A 20962-nucleotide genomic window follows, 5' to 3' on the forward strand; every position below is an offset into this window, starting at 1 on the left:
CGCAGAAATATCAAATATCTAACCTTATCTAATTCGGTTAGATAAGGTGGCTTATACCTTAAAAATACCGAAATTCAAGAGGTGCCGTTCTATGCGGGCTATTTCAAAACCTGGATCTGTACTGACCAATTTCTGAGCCCAAGCTTTGTAGTCCAAAGGAAGACTAAATACCAATCTACAGTCATTTCGGTGTGATAATGAGGCTAAACCTTGCAAAAACCGAATATCGGGAAGTACCGTTCTATGGGAGCTGTATCAAAACTTGTGAACATGTGCAGACTAAATTCTGGGAGAAAGTTTTGTAGCCCCAAGGTAGCCTAGATACCAAATTATAAAGCTCTATATAAAATATCAGGGCGGCGTTCTGGCAGGTTCGTGGACCACAGTGGTTCTGCAAAACTTATCACAGACTGACCTTTCGCGTTAAATGTAGCAACAAGGTTTCTTTGGGTGCCCAAGTGCTGTAGACTTGGACCTTGTTCCTACATTTTAGCTTGTCGTAGTGTCGAGTGTGACCCCTAGAACCTTGGAGTAGTTGGTGGTCGGAATTCTAAAACCATCGACCATGAAATTCAATTAGCCACTTGTTATGCTTATGCTTACCGACCAACTTGTTAACTTGGCATGACAAAGCTCAACATGATCATTTGCTAATCCCGATGCCTTTTCTTGGAATATGGATGGTATAGTAGCTGTTGTTGGCTCGATGACAACCGGTTGTCTGCTGTCGGCTCCATGGTGATCGGGGTGATATCATCAGGTCATCATCGAAGATAATAGGGTTGTTGATGTCCGTTCTATGGTGATCGGATTAATATGAATGGTTCACAAAAGTACGGCATGTATAGGATGCTCGTAGGATCCTCTGAACGTCGTAATGTGTTTAGGACCATGGGAATGCTGATTGGCAAGGGTTCACTGAATCTACCAATCACCGCTTCAGAGAGCTGTCCATTTCATCAGATCCTCGGGTAGCTGAGAGACCCATCACTGCAGCTGATGCTTGCTACATACCTTCTGCTTAAATATACGAAAGTTAACAGGCTAGTTGGCGATCATAAGCTGAAACAATGCAACATTGGTATAGGATTAAGTAAATTGTGGCCAACGGTTAAATCACTCTGGGAATGAAGGATGATCGAATGACTGATATTTTCAACGGCATTACAGTAACTGAACCAAAGAGGTGCGGTCGTTATTTTAACCGGCAATTTATAGAGCACCCCGAGGGTGATAGGGTGAAGAAAAGAGCCCTCCCAACCGAGGAGGTATCACCAAACTTTACAATGGGAGATGCTGCAGCCGTCATCTGAAACTCGAAACAATCGCAAGCGCTGCCACACTGCTCACCACTGAAATGAGACTCCCACTGAACATAGTGATCGAGTGTAACGTTCGATAGCATGTTTAAGTCGCCAGCGCAATCCACAGCCATTTGTGGTAAGATCAGATGTAGGAACAAGGTCCTCAAGTCGCTGGCCGGCAGAACTTGGGGTGCTGGCATAGACACCCTGTTGATCTCTTACATAGCAATATACCAGTCTGTGGTAAGCAATGCGGCGCCAGCGTGGTATGCAAATATTAGCGCTACGCAGTGGAAGAATATTCAAAACCTGCCAGAATGCCGACCTGAGGACTGCAACAGGGTGTCTCCTCAATGGACCAGTGGATAATCTTTTGAGGAGGCGAATGGTTTGTCGGTGCATCAACACAACACGATGCTGTCAATGCAGTACCAACTTGGGTGTTATAGCAGTGAGCATCCCAATCACGATTTATTGTACAGGCTTCACCCACCCAGTCACCTTAGGAGAGATCTTCATGATCTAGAGAGAGAAGTCCAAAGGTATAAACGGGAACCTCTAGACCAATGGTGCACAAGAAGAGAATGCTATTTTGGGTTTTTGTATATGGAAGAGAGTTGTAGTTAACTTTATCGTAAAGACGCGTGCATGGCTGCTCTAGACCAAGAGCCTATCAGATAGACTTGTATAGTATTCACACTGATGCTGTCGCCCAGCGATGCCGTACTTATGGGCCGTCCCACCCCATCCATCACAGCAGAAGAACGCCAGCAGCCAAGGCATACACTAGTGGTTTTAATCCAGTTAAGATCCAGACAATGCAGCCGCCTCAATTTCTATTGGGCTCGAATTGGTGCGACGATATCCAACACATGCTCTATATCAATGGCGTTCTTTGTTACTGTTGAAGTTACGAAGTTTTTCGGCGATTCGCACACACACGACCCGAACGCAAAGAAAGAGCACACAAAAGAGAGCAAATGTTTTGATTTGTTTTTGTTTTGCACAGGGGTGCCAAGTTGGTGGTTTCCCGCTACTTGTGGTGATTTTTGACGTACTAAAACCACTGTTTAAGCAGGAATGTCAACTATTTTAAGGTAAAAATCGCTACAGACCTATGGTGCGTATCTGGCTGTAGCGATTTTTATCACGGAACAGTTGGCATACAACCTTACTAACACACTGTCAAACGATGCCAATATGTAGAATTTTGTGTGCCCTCTTCTTGGTCGGCAGTGCTCTACATGAGGGTTGAACCACACTACACGCATTATTTCCCAGTAGGAAATTGAATCTGCGATGACCATTTCATCAACGAAAAATTTCAGAATTGTCTTTAAACAAGACGGTGTCACCAAATTTGTCACACTTCCATGTGCGATGTGTGACATTCTGAACGAAAATGTCTTGCAATGTGCCTTGGTACAAGTTAATGTCCATTCTATCGTCCATGAAGACTACTTCGCTTACTTTGTCGCTCAACTTATCGTGCACGAGTTTTGCGACATTTGTGTTAAAATATCGTCGATGATCGCAGAGGTCTGTCGTCGAGCCGTCTTCAATGGAATGGAGACAACTTTGAAGACACCTGATTATTATGAACACAACCAGTTCAAGTTGCAAAATTGTTGAGTCTGGAATATCTTTGAATTGCAACATCATAAAATAAAATGTAAAAAAACAAAACCAACAACTTTAATTAAATATTCTAAAACTGAACTAAAATTTCTCACAAAATTTTATTTAATAATAAAAATAACACAGTTGGTAACAGCAATGTCATGCCATTGATGGTAACAGCTGAATTCCGTTGATCTAAATATTTGAATAGATTTCCAAGATGTTGTTCAGACCAAGCCAAATTGTTCTCCACATTCTTAACGGCAGTTTCAAGAGTGCTGACAGAGGTGCCAAACAAATAACCCTTGGAGGCAATGAAATCCCGCAACAGCGATAGTTGTTCAGCAGTTGTAAAATAATTGGCAATGCCACTGATAACCGATGCCGTTGATGACCAGCTATCCAGGCTGAAAAAAGGAAACAGAATTATATTTAAAAAAAATCAAGTTAAAAATATTATTTTTTGACTTACGCTTCTGCCAACAATTCCACAGTTTCGGTGACTGCATAAAACACGGGATCAACATTTTCCGGTGTTTGACTATACAAGGCACTAATGGCACTGGCCTTCAAATCCTGGGGAACATCATCGCTCAATATGTAGGCATAATGATTATCCACATAATGACGAGTACAACCCATGGCCCGAAGAATTTTCTCTCTTTGTGTTTGGAAGTCGGTTGCGATAAACATTTCCCTAAGCGTATTATAAATATCATGGGTACCTTCTCTACTGGCAGCACAATACAAGGTTTCTTGGAAATCTACCGGTACTTCAGTAGCGTCCCATGCATTAAATAATAATTGGGCCTTTTGGTTACAATCATCATGATGATATTTACATAACCACCCAATGACCTTATTACGATTATAGACATCCAAAACCGTGTCTTGGGGATTTTCAAAACCCAATTTCTTATAAACTTTGGACATAATGTCACATAAGAATTCTCCAAATTGTTTGTGTTGTTGCAAAGTTAAACGTTGACTAATTGTATCGAATGCTTTGAAAGCAGGATTCCAGGGTAAATATTCAACTTCAGTGGCCAAATATTCCATAAAGGCAAAAACTTCATCATAGCCCATAAGACCTATGCGACCATAGGTAAAGAGATCATCTACCAAATGGGCTCTATTTATGACATGGATACCACTGTGATTGGTGGCTTTCAAAGCTATGCTTATCTTATCCAATAAGTTTGGTTCGTAGTAAACCCTATGGAAATTGGATTGTTGTAAATTCAATATTATCCATTCATCGGAATTTGAATTGCCAAACTCGAGTTCACTTTGAGTTTTGTTGAAATAAAATTTCGGTGTAAGATCATCAAAATTGTTCTCTGTATTGGTGGCATAAGTTATGGGTATGGTGTATTTTAGGTTCACATCACTACCATCTTCGGGATCCAAAAGAAATCGTTTTTGTTGCAATAGATATGTACCGGCTTCGGTGGTAGATATGTTTATTATGGGGAATCCGGGTTGCTCTGTCCAATCACTAAATAATTGATCGAGGTCCACTTGTTGCTCCCGGGGCCAATGTTGTTTCCAGTGTTTGAATAAATCTGCGGGTACGGTATTTTTTAAGTGACTAGAAAATATTTTAAAAGAACAGAGGTTAGTTATTTTTCTTTGAAATAATCCTACAAATTTAGAAGGAAGATTCAAAACAATGCTCGATTATAGCTAAGAATGTCTCTATAACAGATATTATTACCATATTTTATGTTGCATACTTTATGGAGTTAAATTGAGTGTATGGTGCTGGGATGCCCATCATATTTTTCTATTGCATACTTTACGGGTGTCATTATGTGAGAGCATGCTTTTTTAATTAGTTGAATTGTGTGTCTGGAGCATTGGTGCTCAAAATATTTGTGCATTAGTCTCTCTGAGAAAATCTTTCCTTTGCTCAACCACGACAGATGAGAATAAAGAGAACTTATGTTGTTGTTGCAGTCACGTTAACGTATATGGGTGATCTTAGCTGGTCTGGAGAGAGAAGCGTTTGCACGCGTGCGCTCAATTGTGCGACACTGGTCTGGAGCAGTGAGAGGCAATGCGAGTTCCGTGAGCGTAAATTTACTCTCGCTCACAACTTGTGTAGACTCTAAATCAAACCCGTTTGTTAATATTGTTAAGGTTACGAATATTTTCGGCAAATCACACACACGCGACCCGATCGCAAACTAAGAGAGCAAATGTTTTGATTTTTTACTTTAGTCTTGTACTGAATGTCATGAAAGCAGGTTGATGCCGCTTTATTTGTTTTTTTTTTTTTGGGTACACTGAAAAGATTTTGCAGTTGTACAGTAAATATGTGGAGGAAAGAATTTGAAAATGATTTTTTGTTTTGTATTAATATTTTTAATGACGCAAAATGCCTCGTCTGCAATGCAACAATAAAAAATGTATATCCATCTTACCTTAATCGTCATTATAATACGCATACAAAATATCATTTAATGACGGAAAATGAGCGAAAAAAAAATAATATGCCAGCTTAAAGATAATTTAACAAATAAAAATAATAAGTGTCTTAATATTATAAAAGACAAAGGCAATTATGATAATGCCACAATCAAGGCCTCATATAAGATTGCTTTGGAATTGGCCAAGAAATGTAGATCTTTTGAAGATGGGGGGTTTTTAAAGAAGTTTTTATGTCAGTATTACCTTTTTTTGGATATACTGGTAGAAAAATGGAAGACATTTTCAAAGAGGTGCCTTTATCTCGGTCCCCAATAATCCGCCGCACCGAGTCAATATGGAAATTCATAGAAAAAATGTTTTTTTATGCTTAGAAAGTCTTAAAAAATCATTTTTATATACAATTAGTTATTTCTCTCAAAAAAATTAACATATGAAGAAAAATACTCTTCAAATTATGAAGTTATTTATATTATTTTTAATTTAAGTCATACAAAGCGAACGCGCCAACAATATATTTTTTCATTTCACACTCAATATGAAAATCATCAACCTGTTTTGTCAGTGTAATTTTACCCACACATAAACAATTTAAGCGATCGCTCTTCTTGGTCGGAATCAGGCGAAGGCATTGTTACTCACAAGAGAGCCCATGTGCTCTAAGTGAGCGTAAATTTGTTATCGTTCACAGCCCGTGTAGATCATTGGTGCTCAAAATATTTTCTGCATTAGTCTCTCTGAGCGAGTCTTTCCGTTGCTAAACCATGAAAGATTGAGAATAAAGAGAACATATGTTGTTTTTGCAGTCACGTTAACGTATATGGGTGATCTTGGCTGGTGTAGATCAGCCAAGATCATCCATATACGTCATTGATGCTCAAAATATTTTGTTCATTTGTCTCTCTGAGAGTGTCTTTCCTTTGCTAAACCGCGGCAGATAAGGAAAAAAAGAGAACGTGTGTTGTTGTTGTAGTCACGTTAACGTATATGGATGATCTTGGCTGGTGTAGATGCTAACACGTTGTGAACAACAACAAATTTACGCTCATTGAGGGCACAAGAGAGACCCAAAAATGTTCTCTGCCTCACTCTGCTCTAAATGGTGGTGAGCGAGAGTAAATTTACGCTTACGTATGACCAAGAGATCACACACGTGCACTCATTGAACGTTTATCTCTCCACACACACAATTCAACTAATTAAAAAATAATGCACTCACAGAATCGCACCCCGTAAAGTATGCAATAGAAAAATATGGTGGTCATCCTAGGTCTGGAGAAAGCAACTCTCTGCATATAGATGCTATATGACGCAGTAATTCGTCGTTCTCTTACACGTTGGTCATGGAGAAATTTGTATTATTTTTCATAATATTCCATTCCAATATCCCCTATTTTCCTTTTATTTTTTCTCTTCATTTATACTAAATATGAGTTTCTCACACTTACTTCTCTTTCAAATATTCTCGCAATGCCGTATCGAACTGCTCTTTACCCATCAAATTGCAAATCATGCGAACTATTGCCGCGCCCTTAGCATAGGTTATACTACTGAATTTATAACCAACTTCAGATGGACTATTTATCTTCTCTTCAGGATTTGTCATGGGTTGGGTACTTTGTGTGGCATCGGTACCGAAAATCAAGTGGATTTGATTTACCACAAATTGTTTGTCCAACTCAAATTCGGGATAAATCTAAAAGGGAAGAGAGAGTTTTCAGAAATTGCAAAAATTCGGAGATGTGATACTTACTTCATGTGCCAAATAGTATTGATAGTAACGAGCAAATGCCTCATTTAACCAGAAATAACTCCACCATTTGAAGGTGACACTGTTGCCAAACCACATGTGAGCCGTTTCATGGACAAGAATTGTCACAGTGTACTCTTTGTTCGACCAGCCATCTGTGTAACCGGGTTGATGGGACAAAACTGTATCGCTGAAAAAAAAAGATTTGAGTTGTGATTATTGAAATGGAAAGGAATAATACTGGACAATAATGAAAGATCAGAATCGGACAATGTAATAAAATACAGTTTTATCAACGCCGTAGCCGGTCCCAAGCCCGTTTAAAAAAGGATTGATCTTTCGAATAAAAAATCACAAATGAACCTAAGTCGACAGCTAAAAACCTTCATGAGTGTTGGAACTAAATTACCAATGAACAGCACCCGAATTAAACAAATTATAGGATATCCGTAAGTGACAAATGAAAAATTACAACAGAAAATGTTGTCGACGTCTTAGCATTCTAAGCCGCTACAGGCCAGGGGCCGTCACTCCACTATCAACATTTTTATTTGGGGAGCGAGACGTTGGGGAATGCCAGCTCCGAATTATGCAGGTCCCGGACCATGAGTTTGCACCGTCTCATCCATCATAGGTTGGTGAGATGCAAAGGATTCCAATTATGGACACACTTCCTTAGTGAATATAGCGATAGGGACTATGTCAGTTCGTCGTCTTCATTAGATTTGAACCTTGCTGTTCCAGTTCCATACATTCTGCATTCCTGCAGTTTAACTGCGATTGCCTCCGTGGGAAGATCAATGAGATTGTGGGTTTTATGAGTCGAAGTTGAACAACACCTCCATTCTTCGGAGTTGTGATAGATACAACGGACTGCGAGGTGGTGGACGTGAAATCATATTGCACCAGTCTGTCTAGAACAGACCTATCTCGCTTGTGCTGGGTTCTAGTGAATCATACTTGAAGTGTGGAACTACCAAGGTAACAGCGTTCTTCGCCTGATATCAGGTCACTGTTTGAAGGTAACTGGTCCCAGAAAATGTTAATGCTCTACATGAGTTATGACATTCAACCCTAGTAAGTGACCAAAAAGGCTGGCTGAGCAAATAGATTGCAAGTGAACGAGGATGCTCTCATCAGAATTAGAAAAACTCTCATAGTTCGTGTGACTTGATCTGATGAATGGCATGACTTGTCAACCCATCATTTCCCTTGAGCCGGACCATTTCCCTATATTCATCCTCATCTACCTCTAAACTTTCCTTAACACTATGAAAGTCAATTGCCAATGATTCAGACAGTTCACTAACCAACGATTTAAGGAACTGCCCAATGTTCGGATAGTGGAGAGGAATTTCCGCGAAATACTCCTGCTGGTCGAATACCTTAAATTAGCGGTTATTTTTATATTCAACATGGTGCAATTACGATCTCTATGCCGTATTCGGGTACTCCCTGTTTTACTCTGCGTATCTTCGACTTCGAAATTCGCAAGCGATTATCCAACATTTCAAACATGGCTGGAGGGAAGTCTTCTCTATGTTTACGAACAGCAAGGCATGGTTGACGGTATCGTAGGCTATAGATGCGTCTCACGAATGTATGGTCCCATAGCCTGTTCTGACTGATATATGTGGATATGGCGCGTAACAAAGCTCTGATACTGCGCAAATAAGAAAAGGCTTCTCATCATGAGATACGCCTCTGCTAGCATCCATGTCCAGCATCAGTAGTAGGACCACACTGCCAACTTTCCAGGCTTCTGGCACAATATGGGTGGCTCAACTCCGGGTTCATCCAGTTGTTTAAGAATTAGCATTGCGATTCCGTGTGAGTCATTGTAATTTGTCGCCCTATCACTCTTGTGGTGCTCTATAAATTGTCGGTTAAAATAACACGCGCACCTCTTCAGGTCTGTTACAATCACACCGTTGAATGTATGATCCTTCTTTGAAGGATACGAGAGTGTTTTAATAGGCCCGTACTGGTTAACTTTTGCCCACAATTTAGTTAATCCTGAGTTCAAGAGTAAGTTCTCTAACTATTGGGTCTTTAGGGTTCGTACGAAGAAGCTCATTATGTTCGTTTGCTTATTCCGTTACCTCTGCTAGAAAATGTTGTCTAATTTCGGATATTCTACCAGCAGGTATGTAGTGGGCGCCTGCAGCTATGATGACGTCATGTGAAATTATCTAATCGAGTATCTGAGAGAATGGACAGCCCTCGAAGGCTTACATACATACATTGATTACATACATACATAGACAGCAGCATTTCCGAAGTGAAAAATTAGCGGAAATTCCAGGGACGAAAATTCTCGATGAAAACCATGGCTGAAAAACTCTAAAACGGTGATTGGTGAAATCTTTAAGCCTATGCCAATCACCCTCTCATGGTGCAAAAAACTACGGTGGTCAGAGGTTATGAAGTCAGGTGGTCTATTAAAGCAGACGATGATAGGAAGATGGTCTGTTAATTTATATGACCAGGTGCCACAATGGTTAGGTCCGGCGATTTGTGCAATCTCCTTTTATCTACAGTCTTCGTTGACAGAGCAAAATGTGGAACAATCAACTTGCTTGGCCAGTGTTGTACTCCTGTGGTCATTGTCTATTCAACGGCGCACAGTGGTTCAGAAATCGATTTTCCTGGCCAAAAACCCCATTTTTTGTTGTCACCGATTGTTAATTTCAATATGGGATTCGATAGTAAACATATTGAACATAAGGAAAGCAAATCATTAGATCAAAATATTGGAAGGTGTGGGCGTGGCGTGCTCCTAAAGACGAAAAATGTTTCCCAAGTTTGGAAAATACGTAATTTTTGCAGATGTTGTATTCATTGTTTTTTATGTAGGTAGGATTGTTGCAGAGACCATTGCAATCGCATTGCAGTAATGATTAATTTCCGGAATGACGAATTTGATTTAAAATATGAAAAAAAATTCAAAATGTATACTTTGACCTTGAATACCTGCAACTGCAACTACTGGACTGAATTTGAAAATTGTGAAAATATCTCTATACGTTCGGATTTTTGACCAGGAAAACACAATTCTGAACCACTGTGCGCCGTAGGATAGATGTAGATTTGTTGTTAAGTGTGAGTGTCATTACACCGTTAGTGATAATCGTTCCACAAACATCCCAGACGGGACAATGGAGATTTTCTCTCATATCAATGAGTGTACCCCGATTCATATTAGCTTAATGATATGGGACCTACTGTTTATCGCCAAGTCCGAACGGTGTGTCTTAAGACACCACTTGTAGAGAAGTTTTCATGGCTGAAATACTCAGGGAATGTCTCCAACATTTCCGACGGGTATTTTGACACCGATGAACATTTGATATTGCCTGACCGGGGAATCGAACCCGCGACTTTCAGCGTGCAAGGCCGGTGTGTATACCCTTACATCATTAGTACTTCATTAAAAATGTCTATAGTGGATTTGTCATAATAAATTCCGTATATGAGTAACGATACTTCCGGCTAGGGTTATATGAGTCCCGATAAAGGTATTATGTGATTTTAGTTAAATTACTAAACGAATTAGCCTTGATTTCATACCGGTGGAAAATTGTCAATGTTGTTTGTTTTTTGATTTACGAAAACATCATGAATTTTGGTACTATATAGGGTTTCAAATTCCCATATTTTCTTGATAATGGTAATCATGCTTAGTTAATTAGATTCCGCAATGCTGATTTTTCCCTGATGTAATGGTTATTAATATTGTATAATACTTACTGGTAAATGACTAATCCCCAATTCTCCATGCCATTGTGAGGGAAACGTCTTGATCCAGCTTTTTGCATTAGGGTATTACCCAAAGACTTATAGGGTAGCTGGGTATATGAATCATAGGCAGCCAATGTCTTCAAGGCAACCTCCCTGGTGTAATCCGTTTTATCAATCAATGAAGAATGCATAATCAATTTGAAATCATCATCACCCTCGGCCACAAAGTCGCCAATCAAAAAGGCAACCAAGTAGGTGGACATTGGTGGTGTTGCATCGAAATAATCCGTATAGCGGTCATCACTAAAATTGAGAATTAAATATTAAAATTATTTTCACCTTCACTTTGCAGAAATGTTCCTTAACTTACCTCTCAGACACAGTATTCAAAAGTTTGGTATTGAAAAATGACAAATACTCCTTGGGTCGGGTGATGCGCATACGGAATGTGGCCTTTAGCTGGGGTTCGTCGAAACATGGAAAGGCTGTGCGCGCATCAATACGCTGTAGCTGGGTAATGGCATACCACGAGGAGATGTTTTGCGAATTTTCATCATCATAAGTGCCACGAAAAACTCCCGCCAAACCACTACGTATTTGTCCAGTATATTTAAAATACAAAGTATAATTTGTATCCAGCAACAATGATGATTGCAAGGGTACGGTAAGTTTATCGGTTATTGTTTCGTACACCAATTGGTCTGTACCGATACGTTGAACAAGTTGGCCACTTGCATCATAAAGTGAAGTTTCTAAGATCTCGATATAATCCTTGTGCAATGTAATGCTGTGAACATTTTCCTCCAGAGCATGAAGCGTGATATTGACCTCACCATCGAAGGTAAATTGTTTGCTTCCATCCGTGGTTTGTAGATAAGGTTTTATGGCAATATCATAACCAATAGGTACCACATTTTTTGGTAGCCGATAATCTTGAGCCAAAGTACTTCGATTAGCTGCTAATGTCAAAAGAAATAAACAAATGATAAACCGTTTCATTTCAATGTCGTCCAGTCCAGTCCAATCCAGCCGTCGTCGTTCGTTTGTTTGTTCTCGCGGAAATGTTGATATGGACTGACTGGTATGTTTTTCTGAAGAAATCGAAAACAAGAATTCATGGTGGGGTAGTAAAATATTTAACATTGACTGCCGGCAATTCGATTAGATTGGCAAAGAGAGAAATTTGTTATTATTCTTTAAAAAAAGTACCGAAGTAACGACATTGACATATTCATATCGGGGATGGCCCTCTATTGCGAGGATGATTTAATAATTTGTTTTCAAATTTTTCAGCAACATTTTCGAAGTTGATATAGTTTGCAGGTAGAGCGACCAAAGTGGCTGCAATCCGTGGATTGTGTTAAAGATTTTAGGAGCTCTAAAAGAGGCCTTAATAGTGAATTTTTTAAACATTTTTAGGAGTCCACAAAGAGGCTATAAAACGTGGATTTTTAAACATTATAGGAACCCTAAAAGAGGCCATAATACGAGGATTTTTTAAACATTTTGAGGAGCCGCCAAATAGGACATAATTCGTGGATTTAAAAAAAAATTAAGTGTCCCCAAATGGGCCATCATATGTAGATTTTTTTAAGATTTTTAGGAGCATCCAAACAGGCCGTAATACGTGATTTTTTTTATATTTTAAGGAGCCCCCAAGAGGCCATAATACTTGGATTTTTTAAACGTTTTGAGGAGCCCCAAATAGGACATAATATGTGGATTTTTTAAAAAATTTTAGGTGCCCCCAAATAGGCCATCATATTTAGTTTTTTTTTTAAGATTTTTAGGAGCCCCCAAAGAGGATTTTTAAAATATTTTTAGTAGTCCCCAAAGAGGCCATAATACGTAAATTTTTCTAAAGATTTTTAGGTGCCCCCAAAGAGGCCAAAATATATAGTTTTTTTTTTAAGATTTTTAGGAGCCCCCAAAGAGGCGTAATACGTGGATTTTTTAAACATTTTTAGGAGCTCCCAAAGAGGCCAAAATACGTGGATTTTTTAAACATTTTTAGGAGCTCCCAAAGAGGCAAAAAATACGTGGATTTTTTAAACATTTTTAGGAGCTCCCAAAGAGGCCATAATACGTGGATTTTTTAAACATTTTTAGGAGCCCTCCAAAGAGGCTATAATACGTGGATTTTTTAAACATTTTAGGAGCCCTCCAAAGAGACCATAATACGTGGATTTTTTAAACATTTTTAGGAGCCCCCATAGAGCCATGATACGTGGATTTTTTAAACATTTTTAGGAGCCCCCATAGAGGCCATGATACGTGGATTTTTTAAACATTTTTAGGAGCCCCCATAGAGGCCATGATACGTGGATTTTTTAAACATTTTTAGGAGCCCCCATAGAGGCCATGATACGTGGATTTTTTAAACATTTTTAGGAGCCCCCATAGAGGCCATTGTACGTGGATTTTTTAAACATTTTTAGGAGCCCCCATAGAGGCCATTGTACGTGGATTTTTTAAACATTTTTAGGAGCCCCCAAAGAGGCCATTGTACGTGGATTTTTTAAAATTTTTTAGGAGCTCCCAAAGAGGCCATAATACGTGGATTTTTTAAACATTTTTAGGAGTCACCAAAGAGGCCATGATACGTGGATTTTTTAAACATTTTTAGGAGTCACCAAAGAGGCTATAATACGTGGATTTTTTAAACATTTTTAGGAGCCCTCCAAAGAGACCATTATACGTGGATTTTTTAAACATTTTTAGGAACCCTCGTGGATTTACGTGGATTTTTCAAAGATTTTTAGGAGCCCTCCAAAGAGACCATAATATGTGGATTTTTTAAACATTTTTAGGGACCCTCCAAAGAGACCATAATACGTGGATTTCTTAAACATTTTAGGAGCCCTCCAAAGAGACCAAAATACGTGGATTTTTTCAACATTTTTATACCCCGTTTAGACTATGCTTGTTTTAGCAAATTCAATGGTCTAAACCAAGTTTAGGGGCCCCCAAAGAGGCGATAATACATGGATTTTTTAAACAAAGAGGCCATAATACGTGGGTTTTTTAAACATTTGTAGAAGCTCCCAAAGAGGCTTAAATTTTTTTTTTTCAAAAATTAAAACAATACTTCTTGGGTTTTCAAAAGAACTCATAAATTTAAAAAAAAATGTCCATTTGTGTAAAAATGGTAAGGAAAGGCACACATTTTTGCCACTAAAGTTGGAACTTCACTAAAATGTATTACTTGAGGAAAAATAAAATAGCTCACTTTATCTAAACGCTATAGTAATTTATTGAAACGGTTTTTAAAGGCAGCAACAATATGTTTTATGGTTTTCGAGAAATAGTAATTTCTTTCTCCAGAAATTTGCAACAATTATGTATTTTCCAAAATTGGGCAAAATTATCGTCTTTACGAGCACATCATGCTCACACCTTCCAATATTTTGACCTAATTTTTTTCCTTACTTAGTTTCAATATGTTTACTATCGAACCCCATATAGATATTAAAAGTATGTGACGACTCAAAAATTGGGGTTTTTGCCAGGAAAATCGATTTCTGAACCACTGTGCGTCGTACTCAATCGTCATCAGCCGTGCTCCCAAAATCATCAAACCAAAAACTGAACCTATGTTGACAATTTTTAGTGTAGAGGTGGTTTGGTAAAAAATTAGATAAAATTCTCAAAATACCGAAATTCGAAAGGTTTCCTAATATTTATAGCGGATACGTTTTCTGACCACTGTGAATGTTAAATATTAAATTACAGGTTGTTCGGCCAAAAAATTTAGCTAAAATTCTCAAAATACCGAAAATCGGGAGGTATCGTTATACCGGAGACATTTTGTGACTACTGGGAATATCAAATATCAAATTACATAGAAAAACTTTTGGTGCCAAAGTTTAGGGACCACAGATTTGATATTACAGGTAGTGTCGTCAAAAATATTAGCTAAAATCTCTAAAATAGCGAAAATCGGCAGGTACCCTTATATGGAAGCTATACCAAAAGAGGGATCTATGTTGACAATTTTTAGTGGAGACGTTTTGTGACCACTGGAAATAGCAAATATCAAATTGCAGGTAGTTCGATCGAAGCATTTAGATAAAATCCTCAAAATACCGAAAATCGGGACGTACCCTTATGTAGGGGCTATACAAAAAAAAAAATGGACCTATGTTGACAATTTTTAGTGGAGACGTTTTGCGACCACTGCGAATCTCAAATGTCAAATTACAGGTGGTTCGATAAAAATACCGAAAATAGGGACGTAAATTTCACCGTTATATGGGGGGTTTTCTGGAACATGGGTCGTATTTTCCATCTTCTTGAAACAGGTTGCACTTAAGACCCCTATTACGATGGTACAAGTTTATTCAGTGACAAGTCCATACTTCTTGAGAAAATGACCCGAAAATTAAAAAAAACCCCAATGGCCTGCATTTGTAGTGGCTGGTGGGAACGACAACTCCTGCACCGAATACTGCGTTGGTCCACACTTTGCATATCGTAATATTTCTTCGAATATTAGATAAAAGTCGAAGATGGTGCTTATAGGTCCACTCCGTCCGGTACCTCACCCCAAAAATTCGGAAATATTCGCTAAAATATCTCATAAACGCAGCAAGCAATTTGGTCCAAACTTTGGATCTCGAAATATTTTGTCCAAACTTAACGGGCCCTATCGGGTCATTTCTTAGGGTACTTACTTACTTACGTAGATGGCCCATTACAAAACATTTGATCCATAGACCGAACTAAGAAAAGATCTCCAATTCTCTCTGTTTAGTGCTTTAGTGTCAAATTACAGGTAGTTCGATCAAAATACCGAAAATTGGGACGTACATTTCACCGTTATATGGGGTGTTTTCTAGAACATGGGTCGTATTTTCCATCTTCGAACTTGACCTGCCTATGGAAATAAAACACTTGGTCCATACTTCCTGAGAAAATGGCTAGAAAGCTGAAACCCCACTATGGCCCCATGAGTTGTAGTGGATGGATAAACCGGTTCGGTCCAAAATTTGAGAATCGTAATATTTTGCCCAAAGTTCAAGTTATAAGATGGTGCTTATAGGTCCACCCCAAAAGTTCAAAACTTTTCGCTAAAATGATGCGCACGATAACTCTCGATAAGTCTACGAGACATAGATCAGTTTAGTATATGGACTATATACGTCAACCCCTTCGGATACCTCCCACACAAAATTTCGGAAAAGTGCAGGTTAGGACCTCCCCTCGGATCATTTTGATCTTTCTTGAAACAGGTTGCACTTTAGACCCCTATTACGATGGTACAAGTTTATTCAGTGACAAGTCCATACTTCTTGAGAAAATGACCCGAAAATTAAAAAAAACCCCAACGGCCTGTATTTGTAGTGGCTGGTGGGCACGACAACTCCCGCACCGAATACTGCGTTGGTCCACACTTTGCATATCGTAATATTTCTTCGAATATTAGATAATAAACGAAGATGGCGCTTATAGGTCCACTCCTTCCGGTACCTCCACCCCAAAAGATCGAAAATATTCGCTAAAATATCTCATAAACAGAGCAATCAATTTGGTCCAAACTTTGGATCTCGAAATATTTTGTCCAAACTTAGTGTGCCCAATCGGTTAATTTCTTAGGGTACTTACTTACTTAGCTGGCCCATTACAAAACATTTGTTCCATAGACCGAACTAAGAAAAGATCTCCAATTCTCTCTGTTTAGTGCTTCCCTTTCTGGAATACCGCGCCTTGTCATCTCTTTATCCACTTGTTTGCGCCATCTATTCTTTGGCCTGCCAATTCTGCGTGCACCGCCATGTGGCTGGAATTTATACGCCTTTTTAGCGGGTTCATCATCGCTCATTCTTATTATATGGCCTAGCCAACGCAATCGCTGTATCTCGATACGTTTAACTATATTGATGTCGTTGTATAGCAGATACAGCTCGTGGTACATACGACGTCGATATTCACCATCAACGCAGATCGGTCCATAGATCTTTCGAAGAATTTTTCTCTCAAACACGCCAAGCACTGCCTTATCTGCTTGCGCAAGTACCCAGGCTTCTGAACCATACATCAGCACGGGTAGTACCAGTGTTTTGTAAAACGTTGTTTTTGTTTGACGAGATGTGGCTTTATTCCTAAACTGCTTACTCAGCATGAAGTAGCATCTGTTGGCCAACACTATTCTTCTTCGTATTTCACAACTGATGTTTTTGGTTGTGTTTACAGCGGTGCCGAGGCGGACGAAGTCCTTTACTACCTCAAAATTATAGGAACCAACTTCAACAGTTGGTCCGATATCAATGGACGCATTGCGCGTCGACACCATCAACTTGGTCTTCTCGCCGTTTATCGCCACACCCACTTTAGCAGATTCTCCTTCGACCTTCGGTTGCTTCTTTTACTGATGGTCCCATGATGTCTATATCATCAGCATAAGCAAGTAACATGTGGCTATTGGTGTAGATTGTGCCACTTCTTTAGGCGTTTGCCTCTCGTATAACCTTTTCTTGCAGGATGTTGAAAAGATCACACGAAAGGCTGTCTTCTTGTCTTTGGTACAAGACTTTTGTCTTTGGTACAAAACTCTTCGGAGAGGTTCTTTCCTATTTTAACTGAAGATCCTGTGTCAGTTAGAGTCATTTTACAAAGCCAAATGAGCGTTGCGGGGATACCAAATTCAGACATGGCTTGGAATACCTTTGAACGTAGTGGCCTGTCGAAGGCTGCTTTATAATCGACAAAAAGGTGGTAGGTGTCGATCTGCATCTCTTGGGTCTTCTCCAAGATTTGCCGCAGAGTAAATATCTGGTCAATAGTGGACTTGCCAGGTCTAAAGCCGCATTGGTATGGTCCAATTATTTCGTTGACCATAGACTTTAGTCGTTCGCACAATATCCCTGACACGATCTTGTAGGCAATAGGGAGTAGACTTATGCCCCTATAGTTAGAGCATACAGTCTTATCTCCTTTCTTGTGGACGGGGCACAGGATACTCAGGTTCCAATCGTCGGGTACGCGTTCTTCCTGTCAGATGGAGCTAACTAGCTGATGCAAACACCTTATCAGCGTGTCGCCTCCGGTTTTAAACAGCTCGGCTGGTAGGCCATCAGCTCCTGCTGCCTTATTATACTTCAGCCGGTTTATTGGTGTCTTTACCTCATCTTGGCCGGGTGGTATACATTCAATACTATTTTCTGGGATTGGATCTGTGGTATCTTCGTCGACTTCGCTACTATTGGATACCAACAGTTTGGAAAAATGCTCTTTCCATATCCTTAGCACACTATCTGTATCAGTTACCAGATTACCTTGCTGGTCTCTACAGGAGGATGTGCCAGTTCCAAAGCCATCAGTTTGATGTTTCACTCTTTGGTAGAATTGTCAGACTTCATTCTGTCTCCTGTACATCTAGATTTGTTCACACTCCCGCTTTTCCATCTCTATCTTTTTCCTGGGGAAAAGACGTTTCTTCTCTCCCCTTTTCTCTCCGATACCTCTCTCGTGCTCTACGCGTTGCTACTGATTGTAAAGTAGCCCTATATGCATTTTTCTCTTCGGTAGCAGCACGACACTCCTGGTCATACCATGGATTCCTTGGTGGAGGTCCCTGGTATCCAAGTACTGATTTAGAGGCTGTTTGCATCGAGTGAGCAATGTTTTGCCATTGTCCTGATATGTTATCGGGACGAGGAGTGCTTTGATTAAGCAGTTGTGCCAGTTGAGTGGAATATGCTGTGGCTATCTGTTGTGATTGCAGCTTACCGATGTCCAACTTCCGTGTTGCGTCTGTTCGCACTTTGTTTGCTACGTTTAATCTGGTACGTACCTTTGCTGCAACAAGTTAGTGGTCCGAGTCTATGTTTGCACCTCGGAACGATCGTACATCCAACTCGCTTGATGCCTGTCTTCCATCTATCACAACGTGATCAATTTGGTTTCTTGTTCTTTGATTTGGCGACAGCCAGGCGACCTTATGAATATCGGGATGCTTAAATCTGGTACCGCTAACTACCATGTTTCTTGCAGCTGCAAAGTCTATCAGTCTCATACCATTGTCAGATGTTTCACTGTGGAGACTGAATTTCCCGACTATTGGGCCAAAGATATTCTCCTTTCCAATTTTGGCATTAAAATCGCCTAGTATAATTTTAATGTCATGGGCAGGGCAACGGTCATAAGTTTCTTCTAAGCGCTCGTAAAATATATCTTTGGTCTGTTCGTCCTTGTCTTCATGAGCGCAAATAAAGCCGATGTTGAAGAATTTTGCTTTTAATCGAATTGCAGCGAGTCTTTCATTCACTGGGGTGAAGCTGGAGACCAGATGTTTTAACCTCCGACCAACTACAAATCCGCAACCAAACTCATGCTTTGTGTCATGACAGCTATAATACAGTGCGTCACCTTTAGGTGTTGTTGTGACGCCTTTCCCGTTCCATAGTATTTCCTGTATGGCAGTAATGTCGGCCTTGTACTTTTCAAGTACGTCTGCCAATGCGAAGACTGACCTTCTCTATAAAGGGTGCGAACATTCCAGGTGCAGATTCGCAGATCATGGTGCTTAAAACGTTTGCGGGGTTCGTCAACTTTAGAGGGGTTTGTTTTTCTTTTCTTTCGTTTTTTCAAAGTAGGCTGTTTTTTCTAGGGGAGGGTTACTAACCCGACGCCCAAACCCAAGTTTTTAACGTTCTTATGGGTGAACGCGCGGCACATGTTAGCTCACTACCTTTAACGGGTGTTAAAGACAATGCCCCAGGTGACACCACGCGGAGGTCAGTGCTCACTTAAGATGAAAGAGAGACCAATATAAATCCTGGGCTTTGCCATGTTAAAGCCGGTTAGGACCGTTCCTTGGTATCTTCCATCCCCTACGTCTCCCTATTGGTACCACCCACATAAATTATCAAAATTTTTGTTTAAGTCCGGTTAGGGGTCTGTGAGAGAATCCTTTGGAAATTTTTACCGAAGGTATATTTCTCGCCCAAGTTTCCTGATAGGACTATCGAGAGGAATAACTCCCAAAATAAGGCACACTTCCAAAATGGACTATGTCGGACCATTCCTTTAGGTACCTCCCCCGCAAAAATTTGAGATTTTATCCTAATCCATATCTTTGTCCTCAAGTTCAAACGCCCAAAATTCTGAAAACCCCCTAAATAGATACGTTTTTTTCGGAAAAAGGTGTTTCAATTCACACAGGCTGAAGGTATACATCTGTCGGCAAAGCCGACTGATACTTTTTTACTTGTTTTTATTGCCACGCATTACGAAATGTCGATATATATTTTATGCTGACATTGCAGCACATTTTTGAGATAACATGTCCACATCGAATGATGAATATTTTTATACCCTCCACCATAGGATGGGGGTATATTAAGTTTGTCACTACGTTTGTAACTACTCGAAATAATCATTGTAGACCCCACAAAGTATATATATTCTTGATCAGCGTGCAATTCTACATCGATATAGCCATGTCCGTCCGTCTGTCCGTCTGTCCGTCTGTGGAAATCACTCTAGCGTCCGAACGGATTGACGTAGGTTGATGAAATTTTGGGAAAACATGTTATATTTACGTAGGACTTTTGGTATTGAAAGCGGGATATGTAGGTCCACGCTTTCGTATAGCCCCCATACAAAATGACGCGTGACGCGTCGTCTTTTTAAGGAATTTTTAAGATATTTGGCCCATTTTACCACCGAATTGGTTGTAATTTGGTACTTTGTGTCTCCAGAGGCCAAAAAATATTCCTACCAAAGTTGGGTTATATAGGTCCACGTTTTGGTATAGCCCCCATATAAGGCCCCATATAAAGTACGCGTCATTTTAATATATTTTGAATGTATCAGACCCATTTGACCCCAGAATTGGTTGTAATTTGGTATTTTGTGTCTTAAGAGGCCAGAAAACATTCCTACCAAAGTTGGGTTATATAGGTCCACGTTTTGGTATAGCCCCCACATAAGGCCCCTTATAAAGTACGCGTCATTTTAATATATTTTGATTGTATTAGACACATTTGACCAAAGAATCGGTTGTAACTTTGTATTTTGTGTTTCCAGAGGCTAAGAAACATTTCTACCATAAAATGTTTATATAGGTCCACGTGTTGATATAGCCCCATACTACAATATCTCCCGATTTTCGATA

General features: G+C 39.7%; 1 protein-coding gene across 1 annotated transcript; it reads right to left on the reverse strand.

Annotated features, from left to right (window-relative positions):
• Positions 1-3025: 3025 nt before the first annotated feature.
• Positions 3026-11918, reverse strand: LOC141391290 (membrane alanyl aminopeptidase). The gene is made up of 6 exons (XM_073964202.1): positions 11216-11918; positions 10855-11148; positions 7108-7294; positions 6803-7050; positions 3397-4515; positions 3026-3331 (listed from the first exon to the last, which is right to left on the reverse strand). Exons 1-6 carry the CDS (start codon positions 11842-11844, stop codon positions 3034-3036), a joined length of 2775 nt encoding a protein of 924 aa, XP_073820303.1. The 5' UTR covers positions 11845-11918; the 3' UTR covers positions 3026-3033.
• Between the last annotated feature and the right edge of the window lie 9044 nt (positions 11919-20962).

The sequence above is a fragment of the Musca autumnalis genome, unplaced genomic scaffold, assembly GCF_047663935.1.
Source record: "Musca autumnalis isolate F117 unplaced genomic scaffold, ASM4766393v1 scaffold_1, whole genome shotgun sequence".
Lineage (NCBI taxonomy): Eukaryota > Metazoa > Arthropoda > Insecta > Diptera > Muscidae > Musca > Musca autumnalis.

Excerpts from the sequence above, each read along its gene's own strand:
- LOC141391290 (XM_073964202.1), bottom strand. The coding sequence starts at position 11,844 with ATGAAACGGTTTATCATTTGTTTATTTCTTTTGACATTAGCAGCTAAT. Across the intron at positions 11,149-11,215 it reads TTGAATACTGTGTCTGAGAG|TGATGACCGCTATACGGATT; the intron begins GTAAGTTAAGGA and ends TCTCAATTTTAG. Across the intron at positions 7,295-10,854 it reads TGGGGATTAGTCATTTACCA|CGATACAGTTTTGTCCCATC; the intron begins GTAAGTATTATA and ends TTTTTTTTTCAG.